Source organism: Cyprinodon tularosa, unplaced genomic scaffold (assembly GCF_016077235.1).
Source record: "Cyprinodon tularosa strain WSP-4 unplaced genomic scaffold, ASM1607723v1 ctg55, whole genome shotgun sequence".
Lineage (NCBI taxonomy): Eukaryota > Metazoa > Chordata > Actinopteri > Cyprinodontiformes > Cyprinodontidae > Cyprinodon > Cyprinodon tularosa.
Window position 1 is genome coordinate 1,601,136 of NW_024039285.1, and position 15,423 is coordinate 1,616,558.

Below are 15,423 nucleotides of genomic sequence, written 5' to 3' on the forward strand. Positions count from 1 at the left end.
TATATAAATATATATGTCAGCTTGTACACAGCTTTAGGTGTACAAGCTGACGTATAACTAACTGGCCTGCATAAGATAACGAAAAAAAGCAGATTTTAAGACTGAATTTTGTTTTTAATAGAAATTTTCTGACTTTTGGGACAATATCGTCTGATAAAAAGTACATTTATATTCATGTTTAAGCCAGAATGATTTGACATTTAAATATGACCTCCCTACGACTTAAAGTTTGTCTTTTTCTCTCTTAACATAAATGGCTTCCCACCTTTGCTGCGTTAGGATCTGGCGGACTTCTCATAATGTACTGACCCAAGATTTTTGCCTTTTAACTGAACTTTTTAACAGGAAACCATTCAGCCAATGGTTTGGATTCTCTAGTTCGTCTACACAGAGGTTAAAAGGCATGGCAATGATCCAAAAATCACTAGTAATTACTCCTCCGAAAGGCTCAAATATCAAATTCTGCTTGTCTTGGAAGGATATTTGTTGACTGTGCTATATCAGTAATGTGTGGAAACAAAAGATAAAAAAAGGAAACCTATACCTACACATTTATTTTACAAGCCAACTCCAACCCACGAAGCTCCAGTGTGGGGCCAGAAACCTTTCTGTGTTTCAGCTCCCAGTTCGCTGAACACGCCACTCCTCATGTCTGTGGTTAGGCAGCTGAAGAGAGGGGAGCTGGGACCTTTGGGATGGAACGACAGTGTGTGCGAGATCAGAGGAGAGAGAGGCGAGGTCACACAGCGAAACACTGGCTTAGGCAGAACAGAGGATGGCTCTCTGTTTCATCTTTCCATGCTCGCTAAAGCTCTCATGCATAGTGTACAAAAAAATACACTACAGTTCCATACTGCTATACAGAGATTAAACTGCCCAAGGTCAGCAGCCTTATTTGCATTTCAACAACAGGGAGGAAAAAAAGGCAGGGGAGAAGCAAAAAATGTAGCTCTGATAGACAGGAAGGGCTGTTGGAGGGGTGGTAATGGAATGGAGTAAGTGAAAAAGCAGGAAAAGTGAATGAGAGTGAATAGAGTCTCTGCTGAGCTGTCCTTCAAGCTGTTTTGTGCCAGAGAGACTAACGGCCCCACGGCTGTCGGGACACAATGGCCATCGATCATGTGGACATGCCAGCTTGCTGGGCAATAATCAAATAAATAAATCTCTCTAGTCACTGTGCCCCTGCAATGTGGATGCACACAGAGCCTCAGGCAAGTGGATCCTCTACACACTAAAAACACTGATGGATGGGGCACAAATACCTCGGCTGCCTGCTCTAAGACAGCTCATTCTCTCTATTCTCTTTATTTGGAAGGTAAATAACAAAAATCTCAATATGTCTGCACCTACACTGTAACATCAAATTCAAACAAGATTATTCAACAGTTGATGATTTAAAGCCTGCATATCAGTTTTTGTTTAAAATCTAAAAATAATCTTTTTTTCTTTCTTTACATCATCAATTAAACTGTTTTTAATGTATCTTTTTGTCAAAAACATTTATGTTGAAAACTTTATAATACATATCATATTAATTTTATATCACAGACAAAAAAAATAAGGGTAATTCTGATGAACAAATCAGTTTCTAACTGATTGTAATTTCATTTCATTATAGAGATAGAAAATTTTGAAAAAACTTAAAATTTGTTGCATACCTTTGACTCAATAGATTATTCCATCTTTAATCCAAGCTCTAGTTAAAACTGGGTGGCAAGGCTTTTTCTTAGGTGAACACGATCTTTTCATCCAACAATGATACCCCCTCCTCTTTCCAGATACTCTTTAAACCACTTTGTTTTCATGGCTGTCTCTCGATAACTCGAGTTTCTGTCCTGCTTTATGGATTTTCCATTGTGCAGAGGTCTCTCAATAACCTTTACTTGCTTGTTCTTTAGCCACCCCTATTGTTGTCTTAGAAGGGCCTCTTGGGTTATTACCATGCAGGGAGACTCACCTGTGACCCGTCTTTTGTCCTCTCATTCTGAACCCAGCAGTGGATAACATGTCCATTGGTCCTTCAACAAAGAGGATTTACTTTCACAGCAAAACAGACTCAAAACATGTTTCCGCACCTCCTTCCATGACAGGAATGACAGGAAATTATTTTCCTTCATACACGTGAGATTTAGCTGAAGCTGGAAAAACTTTGGTTTTTAGGCTCATTTAACCACAGTGCCTTCTTCAGAGCTTTCTTGGAATCATTGGGACTTAAACTTGGAAATCTAAGACTGGCATGTACGATTCCAAACCATTATGATCAGGTGTGTTACAGTATGTGCATTCTTGGTGACTGATGTCCGGGCTGGCTTCAAATCATCATCAACAAACTCCTGTTTAGCTTCAGGTTTAATCCCTCAAATCAGCCATGATTGCCCTCACCACATGAGCGAAGACCACGTATGGAGCTTTAGGCCAAAGGTGACCAAAAATCAAGTTGTATGTTTTCCATAATCTCTCCAACAGCGATCACATTCTCATAAAGTATCTAGATCGTGTTTTGTAGTCCATTTGAAAATGTAGAGAATCAGCTATCTTGACCCCAAGTCTCCACTCTGTCTATGGTTGTGGACGGATTGGTAACTGAAGAAAGGCATTCTGAGGACTTGTATGCAGACACATGTAATCCATTAAGGTCAGTCATATCTGTAATTTCTAAACTAATGAATTTGGGTCAACATGGGCACATAACTAATTTATATAGGAGAATTGTGGGAGATTAGCAGGTACAAAAATGCATTTGCTGAGTGAAGTGCAGACCTTTCAGTTTTGATCGATTTCAGCTCCAAACTGTGGACAAAAGCTGTATTGTTAAGACATTTCTAATGAGAACCAGTGTGCTAAAGACTATAGTGTAATAAAATCCTGAACTCCTACTCAGTCGGGGTCCGTTTCACAAAGCAGGTTTACTGAAAACTATGTTTTTTAAACCTGAAATCAGGTAAGCCCTGAGTTTTATGTTTCAAAAGGAGTTTACTCAACTTTTGTTTCTGTTACAGCAGTAAAATTCTCCCCAGAGCTAACCTGGTCGTTACCCTCCGCCAATGCTGTTATTTTATTTCCTAATTTAGTCACATTGTTGTGTGATAACAGCATTATAGAAAACATCTGCACAGTCAAACAGGACCAGTCCCATAGAATGGCTTCAGACTGTGGTTCCCCTACCCTCTAGTAGGTTTCTTATGGCTGATAATATGCAGCTTATCATTGAAAACAGCTGTGGCTAAAACCTTAAGGTTTCTTCACTATTTACTCACTTTATACCTTTATCTACTTTATTTCAAATGTACCTATTTTTTTTAAAACAGCATTTTAAAGCTTAACTTGAATGAATTCCACATGAAGTCACAAAGATCTAATGCAGTGATTAAAAACAGCTTAGTTGAGAGGATATAACATTTTTTTGTTTTGGTTTGTTTAATGTGATCAACATGCAGATATTTTTATTTTATACCATACAAGAAGAACTACTGAAATAATTTTCAAATTTCCCATTAATAGATTAATTATTTCAAGGGAAAAATGAATAACTCTAGGGTTAGGATTAGAATGAATAAATTGTTAACCTGCTGAGCCTACTAGTAGGTTGAAGGCACAATCTGAAGCCATTCTATCAGACTGATAACCACTAGTAATGGCCATTTAATGGGATGATAACATCCGAAGAGGCTGCAAACAGCCAGTTTGTATTTACTGTGTAATGGAAAACGGAATCATCATGAGGAGGAACCCCATGAGATGATGTACAGGTCCTACCTATTAGGATGTTTTTATACTTCATCTTCACCTGCGGCCAGACAATTACACCTACATAGATACATTAATCCACTACCATTCAAATCATAAAACAGTTTTCCCAATGATGTTATCATGGTTACAACAGTCTATGGCAAGCCATTTTGATATGTATTAGTTTGAATGAATATGTATGTCTGATATCTAAAAGAAATTGTTTCCCCTGTCAAAATCAACATTTCAAACAAAAGGACATTCTTCACTTCTAGAATAAACATTCTGGATGTCTAAAAATAATTTCAGATCTCCATATTCCTATTGCTACTGGTCAGCATTTGTATTATTTTGACTAGGAATAAATGTATTTCAGATATCATAAATACATATTAAGTCAAGCTGATACATGTCAAAACAGACACTTCAAATGTGTCAATATTTCTAGGTAAGTACAATTTTGTCTCCATACTTTCTAATATTCAGTTTCTTCTGTCAAAAATGCATTTCAAAAATCTATAATTATAGTTTCAATTAGGAATACTATTTTGACTATTTTAGAGAACTACACATGGAACAACAGAGAGGAGAGTGCTTTTAATAGCAAAAACGCATTAACTTGAGCAACAATCTTCTCCTTCACCATCTCCCTCTCCTTTCCCAGATAGCTTACAGACATGGGCCACTTCAGGCAATAACCAGGCACTGTAAGCATTCATCTGGCCCACAAAAAACAGATGTATACCTAAAGTTTCCCACATACAGCTCTGCAAATGTGGCTGGCTTTACCTAAACGGATTTTGGCCAGTTAAGGCCGAAATATGGCAACTAAACATCCGCTAATATGGATGTGAGCCTAAAGTGGCTCACTTAAGCGCAGCAGTGCTACAGCTACAATTGCAAAGAGATAATGAAACTAATTGTGGTGAAATAATGTCATAGCTATGTTAAAAAAATAATAAATATTTAACCCTGGTTCTGTACCGTATTACTGCACCACTGCTGCCGACCCCCGCTTTTCGACCCCTAAACCTCCCCGTCAGCGAGTCATGTGCTTAAAGCCTTAAAACAGATAAATATAATATGTTCGATAATTTTGCTCTAAACACATGTATAGATCCCAGGAGGTAGTTGCTGCTTTGCCTAAATATCAACCCTGCAAAATTTGCAAGAGTATACAATCTCTCAGGGAAATTTAGAGGTCGACTTCTGTCTGTATAACAAATGGTGAAAGGGGGAAGTGATGTATGCCGTAAAGTAGTCTGCACATTTGTAGTTCTGCTGTGTGGCAGGGTTACTGTCACCCTCCTCAAAGTTGCTTAGTGCCAGTTAAGGCGATACAGCCCCTCTCTGGCCATGACAGAGGTGTCATTCAACTAGTTGCAAGTTGAAGTATAACCAAAACATTTAGGAAAATGTTTTTTGAAGGTTGAAATGTTACTTAGTGTTGGTTTAAGATCTATCTAAGTCTATTTTCCTAAGTCAGTGGGTTTTTTTTTTTTTTTTTGTTTGTTCTCTGTTGTATTTTTTCAGGTTGGAATTAAAATGCCATTTTGGGGAGGGCACTTTTCTTTTGTGAGCAAATTTAGACTCAGACTGACAAAAACTGATGTTTACATATCCTATCTAACAGAGCTGGGGTTTAGAAAGAAAAAGAAGCAAAAGCAGTTCACCTCTTTTGCCCTCTTGCTTGTATAGATGATTCCCAAAAAAGAGCTGTAATTTCAATTAAATTTGGTTTTATCATTAACTTTTTAGGCTTTAAGTCAACCATATGCTATAATTTGCGTATAATATATTAATTCTACATTACAGTTAGACACTACTGTGTTTTGGTCTCTCACATGGAAGCCACAACACATTTCTGTTCCTCCTATAGCAAAAATGTGCAAACTTTTAAGAGGTGTAAGTACTACGACTGCAAAGCATTCTGATTGATGGGGTGATGGTGCTTTTGTGGCATCAGCAGCAACTCTCATTAGGTTTTCCACTTGACTTTGCCCTCTGATTCAAGCCAAGCAAATTCAGGGCAAAAGGGGATTAGGTCCTCTGTGTATCTCCAGAAAGCAGATCCTTCAGCCCACTACAGTAGTGGACTTCTAATGATAGACTCACGATTATAGAAAATAAATAAATAAATCGATGGCCAATGTATTAGTCTCTAATCCCCCTAAAGGTTATGTAAGGGACTCAGCCCTTAAGTAGAAATGGTAGATCTATGGTCATGTGAGCATGCATTTGTATCCCAGCTGCAGATGAGGTGCGATGCCCACACATTCTCTTGGGCTTTACATATGCTGCAGATTGAGCCACACCGACGCTTGAGCACAAAGCCATGAGTCCCATTACATAAGAGGTTGGAATGTGATAGCAAGGGAGGTTGCAGAGTGTAAGATAAGCAGAGGAAGCAAAAATGAATCCTGGATTGTATGACTACAAAGCACCAAGGCATTTTACTTTTTCAAACACAGGAGATGATGGCCTAATGGATGAAACACTTCGCAGATAGAGAGAGAGAGAGGGAAATGAAACCCACAAAAGAGCAGCTGTCATAGAGCCACACTTTAAGTTAACTTGTCTCAGAATTCAGAAACATTTTGCTATGATCTCAGTGGCCTAATGGATATATGCATGAATCCTTTTTACCTCTGCCTCTACTCAGCAGATGGAGAGAATTAATCTGTTTTTAGTCATGAGGGACACAAGACCAGTGTTATTTTTGTCAGATTTCCATTAACACCTCAATCAACACTAATTAACACCATAACGCCTTTTGGTTCGCACAGGAGGAAAAGTACAGAGCCTCTCCCTTTCCTATTTTTCATTTCCCTCGCTTCTTCACACATTCACATTCTGAGAGTAAAACATGCATTAGCATATGTGAGCAGAATAGAAAGTACTTCTTGTAGAGAATATCATGCAAGTGGGAACCCTCATCCTCACCCTTATGGCAAAAATGTATTGGTTTGAAATCAAATGTGACTCAACTCCACCCTAATTTAAATAAACTGAAAGACCCCGAGGAGGGGGCCATTGCTGCAGATGTTCCCATTTCACTTCTTTACTTGCAGCCTGCGGCAAACTGACGGGCATCAGTGATCCAATCACCATCAAGACGTCTGGATCAAGATTTGGCTCCTGGATGACAGACCCACTGGCACCTGAAGGAGATACCCGGGTAAGTACTGCACATATTAGTGCTATTTTTTATAAAATGATTTAGACATATCAAAGATTTGGTGCTACAAATTCATAGAAGTATGAGGAGGGAGCTAGAAAAGGCTTGGACAATAATTTTTGAATCCCTGATCAGGTAAGATACACTATATTGCCAAAAGTATTTGCTCACCCATCCAAATTATTGGAATCAGGTGTTCCAATCACTTCCATGGCCACAGGTGTATAAATTCAAGCACCTAGGCATGCAGACTGTTTTTACAAACATTTGTGAAAGAATGGGTCGCTCTCAGGAGCTCAGTGAATTCCAGCGTGGAACTGTGATAGGATGCCACCTGTGCAACAAATCCAGTCGTGAAATTTCCTCGCTCCTAAATATTCCACAGTCAACTGTCAGCTGTATTATAAGAAAATGGAAGTGTTTGGGAACGACAGCAACTCAGCCACGAAGTGGTAGGCCACGTAAACTGACGGAGCGGGGTCAGCGGATGCTGACGCGCATGGTGCGAAGAGGTCGCCAACTTTCTGCAGAGTCAATCACTACAGACCTCCAAACTTCATGTAGCTCAAGAACAGTGCGCAGAGAGCTTCATGGAATGGGTTTCCATGGGCGAGCAGCTGCATCCAAGCCATACATCACCAAGTGCAATGCAAAGCGTCGGATGCGGTGGTGTAAAGCACGCCGCCACTGGACTCTAGAGCAGTGGAGACGCGTTCTCTGGAGTGACGAATCGCGCTTCTCCATCTGGCAATCTGATGGACGGGTCTGGGTTTGGCGGTTGCCAGGAGAACGGTACTTGTCTGACTGCATTGTGCCAAGTGTAAAGTTTGGTGGAGGGGGGATTATGGTGTGGGGTTGTTTTTCAGGAGCTGGGCTTGGCCCCTTAGTTCCAGTGAAAGGAACTCTGAATGCTTCAGCATACCAAGACATTTTGGACAATTCCATGCTCCCAACTTTGTGGGAATAGTTTGGAGCTGGCCCCTTCCTCTTCCAACATGACTGTGCACCAGTGCACAAAGCAAGGTCCATAAAGACATGGATGACAGAGTCTGGTGTGGATGAACTTGACTGGCCTGCACAGAGTCCTGACCTCAACCCGATAGAACACCTTTGGGATGAATTAGAGCGGAGACTGAGAGCCAGGCCTTCTCGTCCAACATCAGTGTGCGACCTCACAAATGCGCTTCTGGAAGAATGGTCAAAAATTCCCATAAACACACTCCTAAACCTTGTGGACAGCCTTCCCAGAAGAGTTGAAGCTGTTCTAGCTGCAAAGGGTGGACCGACGTCATATTGAACCCTATGGATTAGGAACGGGATGTCACTTAAGCTCATATGTGAGTCAAGGCAGGTGAGCAAATACTTTTGGCAATATAGTGTATATATACAGTGGGAAAAATAGATATTTGAACACAGTGCTTTGCAAGTTCTCCCACTTAGAAATCGTGGAGGGGTTTGAAATTGTCATCTTAGGTGCATGTCCACTGTGAGAGCCATAATCTAAAAAAAAAGAAATCCAGAAATCATAATTTACGATTTTTTAAGTATTTATTTGTATGATACATCTGCAAATAGGTATTTGAACACCTGAGAAAATCAATGTTAAAGGTATCGTTGATGATTTTTGACATCTGCCCTTTCCACTTAAAAAAAATAAAAATACACATGCACAACCCTGTACCCGCTCCCGAGAGGGAACGCCTATAAAACATATGTATGCGAGAGCATGCACAGGCCCATTTCTCCTCGTGCATGCTCTGTTTAGAAGTTGCTTACTTACTTTCCAAAAGAAGATTTGCAATTTTTCCACTATGCCAGGCTATGTCAGAGCTGAGTAATGCATAACATTAGAGCAAATATATTCACATGCGGTTCATAAAAATATTTTTTTTTTATTTCTACCAGACTGACTCTGGGTATGACTTTTAATGTTTCAGGCTAAGATTACCAGTCATTAGTTCCATTTGATAAATGGCAAAATAATGGGAGAGTTAATGTTTCAGGAGTTTTTTTTTTTTCTTTATTTAATTTTCCTAATTTACTTTCATCTATTCAGGAAATACACTACTCCAAAATATTAAAGGAACACTTTGTAATCATTGTATAGTTATTGTAATCTTTGCATAGCATCAATTTAATTAAACTTCTGGGATATTGATTTGGTCAGGTAAGTAGCATAGGGGATTGTTAATCAGTTTCAGCTGCTTTAGTGTTAATGAAATTAACAACAGATGCACTAGAGGGGCAACAACGAGACAACCATCAAAACAGGAATGGTTTTACAGGTGGAGGCCACTCACATTTTTTCCCCCTCCTCATCTTGGCTAGGGTCACTGTCACTACTGTTAGCATGAGGTGCTACCAGGACCCTACAGAGGTTGCACAGGCAGTCCAACTCCTCCAGGATGGCACATCAATACGTGCCATTGCCAGAAGGTTTGCTGTGTCTCCCAGCACATACTCAAGAGCATGGAGGGGATTCCAGGAGACAGGCAGTTACTCCAGGAAAGCTGGCCAGGGCAGTAAAAGGTCTACAATCCATCAGCAGGACTGGTATCTGCTCCTTTGTGCAAGGAGGAGCAGGAGGAGGACTGCCAGAGCCCTACAAAATTACCTCCAGCAGGCCACTGGTGTGAATGTCTCTGATCAAACAATCAGAAAAAGACTTCAGGAGGCAGGGCTGAGGGCCCGACGTCCTCTAGTGGGCCCTGTGCTCACTTCCCAGCACTGTGGAGCTTGATTGGCATTTGCCACAGAACACCGCAATAGGCAAGTCCGCCACTGGCGCCTGGTGCTTTTCACAGATGAGAGGAGGTTCACCCTGAGCACATGTTACGGACGTGAAAGGGTCTGGAGAAGCTGTGGAGTACGTTATGCTGCCTGTAAAATTGTTCAGCCTGACCGGTTTGGTGGTGGGTCAGTGATGGTCTCGGCAAGCATATCCATGGAGGGACGCACAGACATATAGAGGCTAAAGAACGGCACCCTGACTTCCATTAGGTATCAGGAAGAAATCCTTGCACCCATTGTCAGACCCTATGCTGTAGCAGTGGGTCCTTGGCTCCTCCTGGTGCACTACAATGCCCGGCCTCATGTGGCGAGAGTATGCAGGCAGTTCCTGGAGGATTAAGGAAATGATACCATTGATTGGACCCCCATGCTCGCCTGACCTAAATCCAATAGAACACCTCTGGGACACTATGTTTCGATCCATTCGACACTGCCAGGTTGAACCTCAGACTGTCCAGCAGCTCAGTGATGCCCTGGTCCATATCTGGGAGGAGATACCTCAGGACCCCATCTGTCGTCTCATTAGGAGCATGCCCCGACGTTGTCAGGCATGCATACATGCATGTGGGGGTCATACAAATGACTGAATACCATTTTGAGTTGCTGCAATTAAATTTCAGCAAAATGGACTAGTCTGCCGCATCATCTTTTCACTGTAATTTTTGTGGTGTCTTTGAATTCAGCCCTCTGTAGGTTGATACTTTTCATTTCCATCAAATGATGTGGCATCCTTTTCTTCCTAACACATCACCCAGTCCATGTCAGTATAAATAAACAGCATGATTTTTTTCCCCTGTTGAAATCTGATGTGTTTCAAAGTGTTCCTTTAATTTTTTTGAGCAGTGTACATTTGATTTTAACATAGCTGTTTTACTTTTTCAAAAATACAATTCTACATACAATATGAGTTAATTGGGGTGACAAATTGCAAACATTTTCATAATTTAAGAATTGTTAAATAACTTCAAACAGCGGCCATGTCTCTCCGATACTTTTTCATGGTGGTTTTCTCAACAAAACAAGTTCATTTTCTCATTATGTAAAGATAATGAAAGCAGTTTTCTTGTGATAACGAGATGATAATTTTCTCATTAGAAAGCAGTTTTCTCATCATAACGAGATGATTGATAAAACTGATAACATTCTTCAATACCACAACAGCGAGAGAGGATTTATAAGTATAATTCATGGCACCCTATGTTTAACTCCGTAAATAATCCTGTGTTTAAATTTTAGGTAACTAGAGGATGTTTTTGGTTTGATGATTTGCTTCCAATTCTGATTCATAAGCAATTAGAACGATGCCTCCGGTGCCTTAGCCCCAGATATTTCCTGAACAGCCCCGGTGTTACACCTGTAACAGGTATAAGATACATTAACCCCCAAAATAAGTCCAGATTAAAGATTTTGAATAAAAAAATGGCAATTTTTTTTCTACTGTATTCCATGCAATACAATCATCCACCATGACCTGAAAATGAGTGAAAATAAAAAGGAATCTAAAAAACATATTATTTACACGTGGTACCACAACTTCACTTCTACGGACACCGCAGGCAGAATCCAAGGCTCTTGGCCAGCTGCATTCATTGCTCAAACAGGTTAATCATCTTGTTATCTCAAGAAATTAATCACAGTTTTTTCGTGAAAACTAGATAATTATTGTGTTATTTTGAGAAAGCAATTAAGGGTTTAACCCTGATAACGAGATAGTTACGTCATTATGTCAAGCAGTGTTGTTTTTGACAGCCATCTTAGATTTAGTCTTAGTCTTCAGGACGAAAACTGTTATTTGTTTTAGTCACATTTTAGTCATTGCGATATGTGATAGTTTTAGTCGGTTTTAGTTGACTAAAACTTAAAAAGGTTTTAGTCTAGTTTTAGTCAGTTTTATGTTGCAAAAAAAAGTTAACCTTTACAATTTCGAATAACAACCAGATTCTTTACCAGACTGACATCTTTTGACTAGATACTACAATAGCTGGGTATAGAATGCTGCAGTGCAATTCATCACTGCTGTTGGGCGGAAAACTTTGATTCATAGAATTAAAATAAAAAATCTTTATGAATTAATGCCCTTTATAAGAAGGTGTCTCACAAGAGTTTTGAAAATAGCAGATGTAGTTCAACACATCATATTGTTTAATATAGCAGACAGATAACCTAACAAAATGTACAATAAATAAATGATTTTAGACACATGGTTTCCATCCCAAAGCAAACATTTCACGATCTACCATGAATTATGCATTACACACAGATCAATGAAATCTTCATTGCTCCAAAAAAGCAAATAAAAAAAATCATTCTTATTTCTACTTTGGCAATTGTGGCTTTATTTCTGAGAATTTTCCCCTCGGTTGCTGCTGCTCAGGGGTCATGGTAGATTTAAATTCACAGGGTTTTGATATAAAAAATACAGAGAGAACCTACATAATTGCCTTGTAATGCCATGGCAATCCAGACCTAAGTTGAATGAATACGCTAACTATGTTGAAATATTTAAAGGAAAGAGAGAAAATGTTTCAATGACAATTCAAGGAAACATTTAGATAATATTTAAATAGATAGAAACAAGAACAGTGAGATATTCAAATATCTATGTACCTTTTCATTGGGCTCATCCAGAAATAAACGGAATTTAATGAAATATTGTATTTGGATATAACCTAGGGATTCCTTTTGGTAGAAATGAAAGAAGGTTTAGCATCACCTTTTGTGAGGTGGATAAAATCAAATCTTGAAATTTAGACCAGGGGATTTTTAACACTTGGCAGAGGATGATCAGCAACATAGTTTATTAAGTAGCGATGGAAGAGCCATACTGCTGAGAGCAAACCATTAAAGAGCAGCATGAAGCGCAGACTCTGAGCTCTGCATGCAGAAACGCATTTCTGCACAAGCACAGATGGAAGGTCAGAACAGTTTGTCCAAGTTGAACGGACAGTACCGGACCATTCCGGGTTATTTTCTCAGATCCTGCCACTGCTGCTGCCATGATCCATCTGTGCTCCTGCATGATATGGAACATTGTGCAGCAGGATGAAACAGGACGCAGCTGAATGGGTGATACCGCTTAGCAGATTACAGCACAATGATGCAGTTTAAAGGTCTGACCGACGACCCGTTCATTTTTATTTAGTCTCGTCTTGTTGACGAAAACTTAAACGTATGGCTCGTCATGTTTTAGTCATCAAAGATCCACGTTTAGCTCGTCAGTTTTCGTTATTATCAAAGGAAAAAGGAGCACTTATCTCAAGAAGTCAAAGGAAAAAAAGAAAAAAATTTGAGTACCTCCGTTCTCTGCTTCCATACAAGAGACTTGTCTGTCCTTTTGACCTAAATAATAAAATTAAAAGAGTTCTGTTCTGCAAATTGAAAATGGTATCACGTATCGGGTATATATTCTATATTCTGGTATTAAGTTTGTTTGTGATCATGCTAGAACCACCTCCTCGTAAGAAAAAAGCTAACGAGTCCACAGATAAAGTATAGGGGTAGGGGCCCAATGTTGTTTTGGTGTTTTTATTTTTTCCAATAGAGACTGCTACACTTCACAAAATAGATAGCATTACTGTGTGTAGAGGAAATATGAGGAAAGCAACATCTCAAAATGTCACCCAGGAAAGTGGAAGCCCTGACCATAGTGGCAAAACAGTTATAAAGTGGGGTGAGGACAACAAAAAGACCCTTGAAAAATGTAAAAAGTTTTACCTATATTTCTTCTGAACACAGGCAATGCCAAAAAACCTGGAAAAAATACCCAGAAAACAGAAGCACTGAAACCCTAAGTTGCTTTAAATCCAGATTTAAAAAAAAAGTTTGTTTAGCATGCTCTTTGGCTGTGCTATCTGAACATCTTTGGTTAACTTTAAATTAATTATTTATTTGGCCTTTTTGCCATTGTACTGTACTTTTCATTTCTTCTTTTTCCATCTACAGAATGTTGAATTGTCTTGCTACTGAAATGTGCTAGAATATCTCCTATGAGTCACACATAAAAACAAGCTAGTCATATTTTTTGTAATTTAACCTGACTGGGCACCATATACAAGTTGTTACATAAACTACATACCATTGAGTTACACTTATCTTATTTCACAACATGGATTTAGAGAATACAAGTTTCTAAAAACATTATTTAATGTTTTAATTTATCAGATTTAATAAAAAAGAAATGTTTATTTCTGCTTTTTATGAAAGCAATAACGTCATCTATCAGTTATTGACCTTTTTTTTCATTTTATTTGCATAACTGCTGTTTAGCGGTCGTTTTTTATTTTGTATTGTGAGACAGGTTTCTTACAAGTTCTGTCTTCTTTCCCCTTTCATTCAGTACATGGATACAGCTGAGACAAAATAGCAGTTTTTCAAGAAAACACTTTCTTTGGAATCTCATCAAATAGCCTTAAATCAACGGAGCAGTCTGACCAAAAAATATGGAGCAATTGGAATTTCAACTGATTTCAACCTTGCCTTGATTCTGATTACTGTATTATACCAAAAATTTAATTTTTTGAGTATTTAAAAAAAAAAAATCTAAATATGATCAAGCTAAGCCTTTATTAGTTCTGCTGTCACTGTTGAAAGCTGCAAATGTGTTAAAATTCAAAATGAATCCGCTTTTTTAATAATTGTTAAATATGTTCTAGAATGAAAATAGCTTTCTACAATCATCTGAACTGAACTTTAATCCTCCAGTTTTTGGCACCTATTGAGTTTTGACTTAAATATGTCAGTTTAGGAATTCACTAATTAGCCGGGGTTCTAAAAGCTTTGACAAGCAGAGGATTACATTAGAATTAAATATCTGTTTTATATCTGATCATTGACAAAAAAGATAAAAAATTGTAACTCAGAAGCTGCAGCTTCTCTTTGCTAGGTGGATGGTTTACTCTTCCACTGTTAGGTTAAGCTGGATCATCTTTCACTTTGCATAGCAGGTCTCCTTTGGCTAAGAGATACATTCCCCTTTAAAAGTATTCATATATTTATAATCACATTCATGCCAGTCAGTTTTCACTTATAATGATGCCCTAGAGTTATTCTTTTTGTTTATAATAGAAATGACTGAATGTCCTGTAAAAACGAAAACAACTGTAGGTTTTTTTACTTGAATGTCCCCCAGGAGGTGGCAACAAACCACTTTTGTAGCCAAAGATGCTATAAAAGTGAAATAATTCTGGCTGGACATTTATTTGCTCTAGTAAGCAGAACTGAATAATTGAATTGTATTGAATTATGTTGCTGTCCTGGCATGAACAAAGCTTTTAAGGATTGTTAAAATGTCAAAATCCTATTTTTTTTTTTACATGATTTCAGAGTTATTGGAAAACATTGAAGCACTCTTATATGCTGTACTTTTTGACTCAGTTTGAGTTTTGCTTGAATAGTTGCTGTGCTATCAGATGTACTAATCAGCCAGGTGCAAGCTTTTAGTTTATGCTATTAGAACAGAGACGGATACGTGAACTGATGACATTACAGAGTCAATCATTATCTGAGTATGTTAGGAAGAAAAATAATCGTTTTGTTTTTTTCTGTTTTTTTTAATATTTGTAGGGATTTTGTTAGTATAAAGTCTGTTTTTTTGAAAATAGCAATGGAGAAGAAAGAGATGTTGAAAACTGTAGTTCTAAGCTGCTTCTCCACTGCAACCCAGACTGTCACTGATGTCTTATTTTATGTGGAAGAATGGTTTACCTGACAATGATTAATTAATAAGC

The 15,423-nt window shown here is 38.5% G+C and overlaps 1 protein-coding gene across 2 annotated transcripts in view; it reads left to right on the forward strand.

Moving 5' to 3' along the window:
• The window catches only part of olfm1b (olfactomedin 1b), a 37,653-nt gene that overhangs the window by 18,619 nt on the left and 3,611 nt on the right, over nt 1–15,423 (forward strand). For both annotated transcript variants that reach the window (XM_038305005.1, XM_038305004.1), the window contains exon 5: nt 6,801–6,907. In XM_038305005.1, the coding sequence (XP_038160933.1) occupies nt 6,801–6,907 (107 nt within the window). The remainder of the gene's footprint in view (nt 1–6,800; nt 6,908–15,423) is intronic.